The sequence below is a fragment of the Sphaeramia orbicularis genome, chromosome 21 (genome assembly GCF_902148855.1).
Source record: "Sphaeramia orbicularis chromosome 21, fSphaOr1.1, whole genome shotgun sequence".
Classification (NCBI taxonomy): Eukaryota; Metazoa; Chordata; class Actinopteri; order Kurtiformes; family Apogonidae; genus Sphaeramia; species Sphaeramia orbicularis.
The window spans coordinates 12,158,078-12,171,758 of record NC_043977.1 but is presented as its reverse complement, the minus strand read 5'-3'; the positions used below and the strand labels follow the sequence as shown (position 1 = coordinate 12,171,758).

General features: G+C 37.0%; 1 protein-coding gene across 3 annotated transcripts in view; it reads left to right on the top strand.

Moving 5' to 3' along the window:
- Nucleotides 1-13,681, top strand: part of lims2 (LIM and senescent cell antigen-like domains 2) — a 51,547-nt gene that overhangs the window by 6,699 nt on the left and 31,167 nt on the right. Inside the window, exon 1 of one of the 3 annotated variants that reach the window (XM_030125438.1) lies at nucleotides 9,028-9,307. The exons of 1 other annotated variant lie outside the window; for it this stretch is intronic. In XM_030125438.1, the coding sequence (XP_029981298.1) occupies nucleotides 9,207-9,307 (101 nt within the window). In that variant the 5' untranslated portion in view covers nucleotides 9,028-9,206. Of the gene's footprint in view, nucleotides 1-9,027; nucleotides 9,308-13,681 lie in introns of those variants that run through there. One more of the 3 variants, XM_030125439.1, reaches the window with a different exon arrangement.

Sequence of the window (13,681 nt, the reverse complement as noted above, 5' to 3'; positions counted from 1 at the left end):
ACATGTACACACTGCAGACCACTGATTGGTCAGACAGTTTTCTCTGTGACCCACCGTTTTACAAAAAACAGATGCGGAAGTGGACGGTAAATATAGCGGTACATTAATCTACATGATAACAGCCCAAAACTACACCATGGTCGGTCCAGGAGATTCAGTCCTAGGTGGCCGATGTAAAAATTCAGACGAGAAAACACGCAACAAGCGAGTTTATCAGCAACTCTCTGAGCAGACGACACGGAAAAAATAACGAGCCGCATCGCTATGACGTCCAGGTACTGTAAAGTCGGTAGTATCTTGTAATGGAAACGCTCTCCAGGAATACTGAGTCGAGCCGAGCCGAGTCGAGCTGGTTCCACGTAGTGGAAACGTGGCATTATTTACCCACTAATAGGTAACATGAGCTGGGTTTAGATGGTTAGTTTTACCCAGTGATGATGTGTCGTTGCAGTCATTTGATGTATCTTCTTGTCTGAGGAGCCAGTGGTGCGAAGCTACCATCTGTGAGATTCTGACTGAACGCCTTTCAGTCAAATCCTGCCTGGATGTAACAACACAGAAGTAATGCAGTTATCCGTTTGGTCTCAGATAGATGGTTTTGGTCAGTGTGGAGAGTCATCTATGACAGGCCTGGATGACAGTCACCTCTCTTCTATGTCACACTGTATGTTTGTGGAGAACCTGGTGGTAAATCACTAGCAGATGATGAGTTTTAGTGGAGAATTATCAGAACGTCCAAAGATCCTGCTGTTCTGAGTATCTCACCTCAGTTTCAGTTTTATCCTTTTAACCCATCTGTTGTTATTTTGAATTCTCCATTTGGAAATAATCAGAAAATGTGTAAAATATCTGTCTATATCTCAGTCTGCATTTGCTTAATTCAAGTGAACTAACAGTACAGACTATTATACTATTTTGCTTTAGATTTTTGAGGCATTGTTGAGTGAGCAAAACAGTTTGGTTCCTACTTTTAATAAAAACTGAGTGTAATGTTTGCTGGAACTTGATAAATAAGGAAATAAAATGCACAAATAGGAACTGCTATATAGTAGATAAAGATAAAGTCTTATAAAGAGATGTATAATAACACTTTCTGGCGTCATATTGTCATGTTGATTTCTTAACTCCTGCTCTTATATTCATTTCAATGCTTTTACATGTATTTATTGTGACTTATCAGCTGACATAATGTATACTGTAGTCTTCTTTTTTTTAATGATTTTTTCCCCCCAACTTTATTGAAAATATATGTGTACACAAAACATCAAGAACTTTTGAACAACCCTCAAGATGTCAAAAGGAAAAATCGTCCAAACAAATACATTAACATAATGCAAAGGCTAACAGACACAAAGAGAAAAAAAGACAAATAATACTAATAATGACTTAAATTATAAATATCTAAGAAAAAAAAAATACATCAGAGAGTACATTCAGTCCATTTTAAAGAATTCTTTATAAATTGTCAGTGTTTGTGCTTTTCTTGTTAAAGATAAATTCCAGTGATTTAATATATTTTTCAAATTCAGTCATAAAGACTTTAAAATTTGGGCGTGTTTTGGCATATTTACTTTACGGTATGTGAAATTTTCCAAGTAAAATGTGTATACTGTAGTCTAATTGTCTAATGTTGCCATGGTTACATTATGTGTCTTATGTTCTGGAGGGTAGACAGTGTTGCACCGTATATAAACACAGTGAAAGTGTTGTAACTATACATACAGTATGTGTAATATACAAACCATTGCATGACTATAGGCAGAAGGAACTATGGAACAACAGGATGTGCAGTGCTTCTCAAATGCTCCCAGCTGCATCTATGACTACAATGAAACAGTTGTGTCAGACTATTTATATTTCCTCAGTGATAAAATGCAGTATTTTTTTCCTAAATAAGACAAGGGAGCGAGAACTTTACATAATAAGGCAGTATTTAACAAACCCTTCCCCTCTGGCTTCTTCTGTCTGTAAAAAATAGCACCACTTTGATTCTTTTCGTACTGCTTTAATGTGTAGCTTAGCTGTAACTTTGTCACTCTCTTTGACTGAAAGTTGTTTCTTTGCGGTTGTCGTCCTCAACTGGCCTTGACATTAGTTGACTTTCACCATGGGAAACCAGTAGAGTGACAAACTACTCCCTCTAGTGGTCATCCAGATTAAGAATGAATAAATTCAGTTCAATCCAGGTCTTCTGGTCAGAGATCACTTAGAGTCCTTTGTACTCGTTGTAGATCACGGGGGCATAGTTCCTTCCAGACTGTTGAACACATTCCCTTTGCTTTTACATCGTTGCTGATTCAGTCAACTCCTTTAAGCAGATAAAGACCTTTTTATTTAGGCAAGCTTTTAGTTAGAGTGGAACATTTATAGTCTTACATTTCATTGTTTCGTGTTGTTTTATTGATTTTTATGATGCTTGGATTTATTTTACCAATGGGCTGCACTATGTAGAATATTTTCCAGTAAATTATTTTGTGTTTTTTATCCATATATATTCTTTTTATCCAGTGCTATATAAGTAAAATGTACTTAATTGCTTCTCATCGCAGCAACACAGTGTTTTGCATCTTTATTCTAAACACTCTAATCACACTTGTAGGTAATTTTTTCTATATTATAATGTAGTCGCGGAAAAAATTATTAGACCACCCCTTGTTTTCTTCAATTTCTTGTTCATTTTAATGCCTGGTACAACTAAAGGTACATTTGTTTGGATAAATATAATGATAACAGCAAAAATAGCTCATAATAGTTTAATTTCAGAGCTGATATCTAAACATTTTCCATGTTTTCTTGATAATAACCAAAATCACTTCAGTTCTTACATCAATATCTATGACATTGTACTGACAAAAACAGTGCTTTTAGGCATTTCATGTTTTCTTTTATGTCTGTTTTAGTCACATGATACACACAGGAGTTAGTACTTGATTGTATAACCATTGTTTTTTGTGACTTTTGATGGTCTAATAATTTTTCCCACAACTGTAAAAATACTACATATAACCTCTTTAAAGCAGCTCTTGAACACATTCTTGTTTTCGCTAGTCTTAAAGGGGTCATATTTTGCTAAACCCACTTTTATTAGTCTTTGGTTCATTTTTTTGTGTATTTGGACCCTAATAGTTCAAAAATTTTGAATTTGAACCCTCCAGGTGCTGCAGAGCTACTTTTTTTATTCATTTTGTCAAAAATTGAGTGGATTTCTTCAACCAGTTTTAATTCCTTCTTAATTTGTTACATTTAATAACTAGTTACATCACAACATTTGCACATATAAGGTCAAGACTTCTGATGAATATTTATCTGAGTACGACATAATTGTAGTAGTGTTGTAGTCCATACTGAAAACATGTTGAAACTTCGAGCCGATTACCTAAAATGTTCAGTTGTTGGTTGTATTAACGAACTCAAGTGGCTGAACGGGACAGAAAGCACGGTCAACAACCTGGAGGGGGTGGGGTCATGTGCATTTAAAGGGCCAGCGCTCAAAACGACCTTTCTGGTGTCATTACTCAGAAATAGGGTTGAAGATGGACCTGTGGAGTTGAATTAATGAAGAATTCAGACCCAAGCAGAGCATTTACAATTTATGTAGACCACAGGGAAATGTTTTAAAATGCATAATTCCATTTAAAAAAGCAAAAAATGACTCCTTTAAATGTGGTATTAACATTTGCATTATAACATAAACCCCTCACATTTCGTCATCCCAGTCTTGATTATTCACCTTGTTTTGAAACTTTTCAGGCTGTTCTGTTGTTTAACTGAACTATACACTCAGTTACAAAACAGTAAGAGGGCTTTTGTGCTGCAATAATTTCACAGAGACAGTACTTTGTTGTAAATTTGAAGGCAGGTTTGTGCTTGTGGTGGATGCCTGGGTTTCCTCCTCGTCAGTGGAAGCAGAAGAGAGACTCAGCAGGTTCTCGCTAATTGGTTGATTGTCCAACCGGTGTCACCGAAGCCTCCTCACACATCATCTACATCAGCTTTTATCTCAGCGAGCCTCCACCATCTCACACCTTTCCCCCGTTCTTCGTTAGAGCCAGCAGCCAATCAGAATAGCAGCTTGTGTGTCTTCTTCACATCCACGCGAACACATACTGATACTGACACATAGGCACAAGTGGACACAAACATTCACACAGTCACAGCACACAGGAAGTGATGTGGCCATGCAGGCTGAGATAAAGGCAGTGGGAGTGTTTGCAGTGACAGCAAAGGGAACTTAAGCAAACAGCTAAGATATCCTCACAACGGTTTGACACAACACGTCGGTAAGTTGCTTTTTTATTCACTTTATTACTAGTGAAAATGTAGTGACAGGTGTAGTAAGTGTAGGCTCCACTTCCTGCTTCATGTTCGATACACAAACTGCATCAGTGTGCTGTTATTAGAGCTGTGCACCTCAATGTTCATTTCTCATGGCTTGTCTACAAAAAGGACAGCTAATAGGAACATGTACTGACTTAAAAGGATAAATATTAGAGAGCAAAAATAAGAAATGCAATAAAAAATAGATGCAAGAAATGGAAACTTATTATTTCTATGCAAACAATGGTTAAAAGCTCTTAAATTGGAGGTTTTTTTAATGCATTTTTGGCTTTAAAGTATAAATATTGGATGAAAAACCAATAATGCAGCAGTAAATTTATGCAAGAAATGGAAATCATTTATATTCATCCATTTTCCTCATGAGAGTTACAGGTGAGATTACATTTAATTCTGCAAAAAAAAAGGGTCAAAAGCTCTTAAATTGGACAGGTTTTTATGCATTTTACAGCTTTAAAGGATAAATACTTGAGAGCAAAAAACAAGTAATGCAACAGTAAGTATACACAAGAAGTGGATATCATTTAATTCTGCAAAAACAATGTTCAGAATATGTTTAGAAGTAATTCAACGCACTATTATCACAGTTTGAAATCCTTGAAATCCTTGAATTTCAATGTTGTGTTTTCAAGGTCTGGAAAGTACTTGCGATTGTAACTCTGTGATGTTATTTATCTTTAATATTAACTCTGCCAGGTTAGATGGCAAGTCAAAGTACTTCCCGAGAGGTGATGCAAAAAAAAAAAATTAAAATAAAAGTTTTCAAAAAATACAATTTCCAGGTGTTGTCAGGTCGACTCCACAAGCATTTGTAACTGAATCTTTGTCTCGGTGCGAGTGTGTCTGAAGAACACCTAGTGGCTTCCCTTTTTTTTGGATAAAACTTTGTGTTCTCTTTTAATTTCTAAACTTTTTGCCATTATGAAACATAATTTTAGGTGTTTATAGCATAATATAATGTACATCATTGTGATAAAAAGTGAAGAAATAATCCTGAGTGTATGTATTCCTGTAGATATGTATTTTATTTCAGTGATAAGGTGCTGTGCTGGAAAAAAAAATGAAAATGGCCCTTAAAAGTGCTTGAATTTGACCTTGAAAAAAGTGTATGAACCCTGTGTTGTGGATAAACTGAGTTCACATTTTTAACCCAAAACAACTTTTTCCTACTTATGTGTTTTGCCATTTAAAGCTGCAGTACTGTTATTGTCCACATGATGGCAGTGTTTTCATAGAGACTCAGTGTGGTTTCAGGGGCTGCAGGCAAATGAAGGAAATGTCTGTTCCAGCTGTGTGTGATGATAATGAAGAGTTATTTTTAATGCTTAGTAGGATAATACATTTAAATCAACTCTAGTTCCGATGTTAATTTTAAAGGGATAATCAGTCATTAAGATAAATGTGAGTCCAGCTGCTCTGTATAAGTCAGTTGTGAGGCCTAAAGGCTGATGTTAAGACAAACCCAGACATGTCAGCTGTGACACTGCCCAGCAGCAGGATGTGAAGCCAAACATTTTCACTTTTCACGCTTCCACTAGTGTCAGTGTGTATGGAATGCTGAACAGGCCAAGGCAAGCTGCGGAAGGTGAACGCCCGAGGTCTGAACTGTTTATAGGGCATTATCTGTCTGTATGTGAGGTGGGATTAATCCACTCATAAGTACTTTGACATCATCTATAATGACAGGCTCATGTTCTGCTCAATGATACATTTAGCCTCCGGTAAACACATACTCTGGACTTAATAAGAAATAAAAAGCGCATTAATCAGTGGAACCAAATGAAAACTGTTTATTTATCTAGACGTGAGGTCATATCTGGCATTGGTGATTAAGCATGGTCAGCTGTGATGCTAAACGGGGATTAACCGATATGTTTCTTCAGGGATGCTGATACCAGTGCAGATTATTATTATTAGCCGGTCCCCAAAGGGTAGACCAGGTGTTTTGTTTTTGGTTCAGTTTGTTTCTTTGTTTGTTAACACTTTAGCGGCAAAACTATTGGTTGAATTCATACTAAAATGGGTTTATAGATTGCCAGTGACCTAGAATAGATGTCATTAGATTTTGGGGAAAGTAGATCAAAGTTAAAACATTTTTTATTAATTTTTAAAATAATTTTTCCCCCATTTTTGTATAATGGCTGAAATTTCATGTCTATAAAAACATCAATTTTATTTCAATGTATTTCAAACTTGGCACGTATTTAGAGGCAATTGATACGCTGACATCAGCACACGCATAAACATGATGACATCAGCTGGATCGATGCCAAAATAAGCTACAATACGTGCGAGGGGTGGGGTTTGTTGTGCCTGGTATCACTTGTTATTATAATTATTAAGACTACCACAAGATTGAAATTGGACTTGAGGAAGGATTTTTATTAGCGATATTTATGTCTATTCTGTCAACTTCATGCCACAACTGAAGTATAAGACTAATAATAGTAATAATAATATACTATTACTGTAATAATAATAATACTTAAAGTGAGTGGAGACAAAGAATGAGGTCTAACAAGCACCAGTCAGATGCTGAAATGATGCTAAAATATGTTATTGATGTCAGTTTCATTGTACTGTGTTGTTACACTTAAATTATTTTCCAGTTCAGTCTTTAGTCTGCACTCGTGTGTTCTGTTTTACACTCCTGCACCCTGAGTTCTGTTTACATCTACTTCATCTTCGTCTGCTTGTTGACTTTGCCTGTTTGGCGTCCACGTCCTCGGACCAATCCCAGCCCTTCACTGAAGATGCCACAGTCTCTTGGTGTTAATTAAATATGTCTGAAAGGGCAACTTTCAGCTGCCTCTGAAAATCTGCCTCCATGGGTTCTTGTGTCTTTTGGGGAGGATCTCTTTATCCCACATACTCCAATGAATTATTCATACTTTGACATTTTTGTCTTTCTCAATAGCTTGTTGTGTTTGGGGAAAATATTGTACAGTTTATAATAGAAATGCTGAAATCAAATCAAGGAGCAGTTTGTGATCAAGGGTTGAAAATATGTCATAATAGGTGACGTTCCATGTGGAGCAGCTTCATTTTGTATGTTAACAGTTCCCACACTTCTAATCAACCCACAGCGTGTTTGTTTTCTCTGACAGATTCCAGTATTGGTTCTTTCACATTGTCTCTAAAAAAAGTTTTGCATAAATGAGACACCTCATTAAGGAACTGTGCAGCAGTATGGCGTAAATTTAAATTTTTTGCCTCATTATTGAGTCTAATTTAACCCAGTACCTGACTACTTTTACTTCCAATTTTTTTTTCTCTCTTAGTTTTTATTAGTTATTTATCGTTTTGTCATACAAAACATAACAAACAACAATCAGCAACAGATAATCATCACAATCTAATAGTAATGCTAATTAAGGTTACAGTTATGAAATAGCAATCAAGTTACGAAATTAAATTAATTTTTAGAGCAGCAGTTTATATAACATTTCACAGGACTATGAAACAAACCACCCATTAATTGTATTTAAAGAAACTAATCCACTTGCCCCATCTTATTATGTGAAGTTCAGGTGTCAGCCTCAGTATAAATGTTGATCTCTCCATTTTGTGAATTTCATCAACATCAAATATTTAATAGTTTATATTGTTAATTGCATGAAACAAAAACATATATAGTCACACCGAGAGAGTGAAGTTGCAGTTTGCAACCAAAACCCCCAACACAGAAATCCCCAAAAAACTAAGGAAATCCCTCCTCAACAAACATAGGTGACAGAAATACACATTAATGGTGACAATATAATAAAGAAAGATGACCTGCTCTTTCTATAGTAGTAATCAGCTCTTTCTAAGGTAACAAAAACCCAACAATATTCATTTTAATAAGATTATTGACTAATGGAGACATTATGAAGATGACATCCCCTTAAATCTTATGCTCTGGACCTTTTTAAGGGTGTAAAAATGACCCGTTTTGTGATTTTTCTGGTGAAATCTTTAGTTATGAAATCATGCATACATCATATATTAATTGATACTTGTTGACTAAACCTCAAATAACCTTAACTATGTCCAATTCTATAGAAACACATATATCCTAAAATATATATATATATCCTAAAGTAAATGTTTCAGATTTCTTTTTCTATTAAGTAATTGTCTTAATTGGAAACGGCATAATGCAACAGTTTTTTTTTCTGATGCATACATTTTTTTATGGAATGTCCTTTGCAGTGGACAGTTTTTGTTTGTTTTTTTTAAGTAAAGCTGTGAAACTTTGCCCCTACAAAGGACAAAAATACATTGCAGTGTCTCAAGAGGATAAGTCATTTTTAGGGTAACTGCATATATTGTTTATTTACAAGAATGCATTGGTTAATTAATGTATATTTTACCCATTTTAGTCAGATATCTCTTGTAACTATTGGGCTAACCTCAAATAACCTTGTCAGGATAATCACTACTGGCTCCAGTTGTGTGCATGTTTATATCTTCATCTGTTTTCACTCTTTCTATTATTTATTTCATGCTTTTTTTTTCAGACAGAAAGAATGAGGCAGAGTGTAGGAGGTAAACAGCGGTGACAGAGGCCAGAATGGGCAGCGCCTCGTAGCTCTTTTCCTTGTCTCATTTTCTCAGAGGCATTTTCCCTTTACCTGAGGCAGGAGAGAGGAGGAGGTGGAGGAGGAGGAGGAGCGAGAGGTAGTTACTAGGTGTGCAGGCTAGAAAACCACAGCGGTGTGTGCCCTCAGAGAGACGTTGAAGGAACGAACGACGGAGGGATTAAACTTTTTTATTTGGCTCAAACATTAACACACTTGTGTTCTGGAGTCGTCCCATTCCTTTGGTCAGAGTGTTTCCAAATCAAGTGGCCGGTCAGGAAGGAAGGGAGGGTGAGAGGCAAAGGGGAGATGAACTCTCTGAGGCTGAAGGAGTTGTCAAACTCTGACTTGTACAGACGAAGACAGGAGAGACCAGACAGCTATGGAAGTCAGGGCAGGGACAGCTTCAGGTGAGTCTGTCAGTGCAAAGGTTTAGACTGCCTCTGCACCTGAACTTTGGATTTTTTTCTGGTTTAAGTTTCATTGCCCTATAAATTATGATGCTGGTTTGTTTGGTAAACTCTGGATATCATTCTCGATTTATGCCAGACTGTATTCACTTTTCAACAATAACAAATCTAAGTGAAAAACATCTTAAGTGGACTAATACCGATGTTACAGATATGATGTTTATTTCATTGACTTTTTCTGATATTATCGTTTCGGATAGCTTCTTATCAGCCTGCTTGTCATAATTGTAATAAATCCAAGTGAGTTTGTTGGCGTTCCTTGAGAAACACCATTCTTAGTAACCAAAGAAGCTTTAAAGTGTGCCCAGCAAATTGACACGGACAGATAAGGCGAGATGCGGTGGAGTATTTGATCAGCAAATACTGCGGCTTGGGCTGAATTCCCCGTAGTTGTGTGATTGCCAGTGAAAGACATGGATGACATGTGTAAACTTTTGCAACATCGGTTTCACAATAAGTTCACATCAGCCAGCTTTGAATGTTCTTTTTCTGTCTTTCACAAGCATCTCTTTCTTTCTCTGTGTTTGTGTATGATCCTGAAGTGATTATAGGAATGTAGAAATGTGAGGAATGTGGTCAGAAAGAGGGAGCTCTCTCTTTAGAGGTGTCCCTGTTCAGACTAAACACACACATCGCCTCTTTATTCTCGCTGCAGTGGAATTATACGTTGCTGACAGATAGATTCTTTAATACTGATTTCACGCCATGATGATATGTAGCTGTGCCCGTTGGCTGCTTGTCTTTCCATACTACTGTGTTTTCTCTGTGTATTGTCAGGGTGCTTGTGCAGGTCTTGAAAGTCTCGAAAAGTCTGGAATTTTCTGTGAAAGTCTTTATAAAGTATGGAAAAAAGTTTATCTCATTGTTGAATTTTAGAGTATGCTCAAAGGCACATAATCTTGTAAGATAAGAAATACACAAGGAAAGCATAGAAAAAATTGGATATGATTTCACTAACTGGTTGGTACTGGAATGATTCTAGTGCAACTTCATGTGATATTCATGCATTTTTGTGATTTTCATATGTTTTGAAAACGTTTCTGTCAGTAAAACATAATTTACTGCGAATTATGCATTCATTCATTCATACATTTAATAAAATATATTTAATTATATACTTATTTTATTTAATAAAATGAACAATCTCAACCAAAAAAGTAGGCATGCAAGTATAAAAGTGCATTAAGTCAAGGTCTTAGGGAAAAAGATAGCAGTTTTGACAAAGTCTAGGATTTTTATTTGGATAAAGAGCAAGCACCTGCATCATTTAATAAAATCATATACAAACAAGGTTAAACCTACAAGGCCTTAGACTGAAAACATTGCATTGTGCAACATATGACTCTTAAGGCTGCGGGAGCTGAAATTAAAGGGAAAAACACCAGAATTTAAGAATACTGCAAACTCTATGATTAGTAGATGGAGGAAGCGTGACATCACCCATTGGTTTCTGAAATCAGTAGTTTGCTATTTGGCTATTACCATGTTGGCTTTTTGGAGCTAGAGGTGACCATATATGGACAAAAGAGGTGGAAATACAGCAGTGCAAAGGGGTCAAAGGTGAGCTAATGCTGAGCAACAACAAGGTATAAGAAAAGGTTAACTCACTTCACTGTCCCCTGAAAGGAAATTTTTACCCATCCTAATACACACAGTAGCGAGCATTAGCATTAGCACACATTAGGAGCAAGGAGCTGACATTGAAGCTGCTCAGGGACGAACTCCTCAGGGAGTCAAGGGTACTGACAGGAGAATTAACCCATATGTACCTGTTTTTAATGATGGGGGAAACCAGAGGACCTGGAGCAGGTAAACTCAACACTTCTGTGATTGAGGCTCAGGTCCGACTGAGAATCAGGGCATTTTCACACTGGGTATCTGAGTCCATATCCAAATACATTACACCTAAAGTCTACTTAATTTTATCAATGTGAATGAAAACTGTCTGTGTGTGAGTACCATACCCGAGTCCAGCTGAGAAGGTAGTCCTGGGTTCGGACCATATGGATTCCAGTACGGTACATTGCCGTATGAAAGCAATCTGTACCCAAGACCGGAAGTGACCTAATCACCACGAGACCATAGATGGTGCTTTTATTGTCTCCTGAAAAGGCCTCGGATGTGTGCAGCACAGGCTCGCCTTATCGACCAAACCACTCTGTGATGTATCAGGAACAATGAAGGTCGCTCCTCTTCACTTTGCCTCAAACAGGCTAACAGATAGAAAAGTATTGCTGCTGTTGTAGACAAATGAACATAACAGTCAGTCAACAGGTTGATAACCTAAGAGTTTGTCTTCTTCTGACTTCCGTATTTGTAGGATAGCGACAGAATTCCTTCCACACCGCCACCTACTGTTTCATCCCTGTAACACCCACTCATACTCACGTATGGGCAGAGGTACGTGCTTGTGAACGCAACATCTGCAGGAAAGGTGTGAGCATATTCAGGTACAGCACGGATCTGAAAACACCTTCAAACTCAGAACCTTCTAACTGTGAGGGAGAGGTGCTAACATTGTAGTTTACCGACTTGGTAAAATGGTAAACTTCATCAAGCACTGTGTGAATGTTTATATTAAAATGCATTTAAAAGGACAACGGTATTGTTGTGCAGCACAGATAAGTCAGCTGACCTGTAATAATGGGTGTCGGGAACAAAAAGTGCAAAACAAAGGAAATGTTAGTCATGAATTATGTTTGCACAGTGACTGAACCAGTGTGAGTGTGTGCGTGTGTGTGTGCTTGTGAAGGGTCTGCAAATGCTTCATGGCCTGCCAAGGGAAAAATGGTTGTGCCCAAACAGCACTTATATCTGAGTTACCATGGCTGTTGTTGACTCAGTGTGTCTATGTGTACAAGGGGTTGTGTGCAGGGTGTGTTTGATGTGTTTCTTTGGCCTGAATGTACTTGTCTCAGCGGATAGGAGAGTCAGGGCTGGTGGTTGGATTGGAAAATTGTTTTCTGTAGACACAGCTCCAAAAAGAATTGAAGGATACTTTATATGGCTGTGGCTCTAAAATAAAATGGCAATCAGGTCATTTATCAGTGCAGTATATTATAGGTTTCTGTTTGTAAGTGTTTGCAAAGGTCCTCCTTACAAAGCTGGTGTGCTAGTGGTATGGAAGGGTTCATCTGCTGTCTCTTACGTAGGTGTAGTCATGAGCATTATGAGGATGGCTGGCTTAATGAAATAATAATCCACTAATATCATGTTTTTACCGTAAGCCAAAATTATTTTACTGCAGTTAACATGAGCTGCATTTTCCTGCTCATTTTATGGATGCATTTGTGTTGCTAAATCAGGCCTCAAACAAAGTAAATTTTATCCCATTCTGTGTCTGAAAAATGCGATATTAATGTCCCAAAGATATTCATCATACTCTGTGATTACGTCTCCCATTGTCCTTTGGTGGCACAGTGGATAAACCCCCATGATACAGACGAACACGGTGACTCTTCAGTGGGTGTGACATGAATGAACAGCCTTTGGTGTCCAGCAGTGGTGACCTCTGACCCCTCTAGTGACCTTTTAGGACCCTATAAGGAAGTTCTAAGATCCTTCTGGCAGTTGCTGTAGCCATTTTTAAGTTCAGGCTGAAATTCATATTTGCACAAGTGGCACTCCTGTATTTTATTAACTTTAATAAAATCTAATGTCTGGGTACAATCTGGGACAACAGGAGAAGAAGAATTACAATCGTTTACCATTTTATTCAATTTTGTGTGCGATAACACAACACTGTCTGCATCCAGATTTATGGTCTCATTACATAGAGAATAATGTATATACAGTATTGGGCAGAAGTTTGAGGCCACCTCTAGGTTTGTTGTTTTTACAGAATTAAAATGAGTATACATATTTATTTCTCATTCTCTTTTCTTCAGATACAACCAGAAAATATAGGAAATATATGCACAGCTTTAAAAGACAAAAAACTGAACTAAATGTGTTATAAAAGTTAAAGTCACTATTTAGTGTGACCCCTGACCCCATGACAAGAAACAGCATAAACAATTAGAGACATCTGACATGTTGTATTAAATATCATAAAATTAATGCAATAAATCTCATATTGTCTGAACTAAAATGTTAAAGACATGTTAAGTGCAAAGGGAGGTCACACTAAGTACGACCACTTTTTAGTTTATAGAAGCTGTTTTTTCCTCTGAAATCTTTCTTTTTACTGCTGTTCATACTTCACATATTTCCAGACTGGATCTTAACACAGAGACTGAGAAATGCATGTGTGGTCATTAAAACTTTAACATTAAGTTTTCATTTGTTGTGTTGGTCTACATTGTCAGCAGTAAC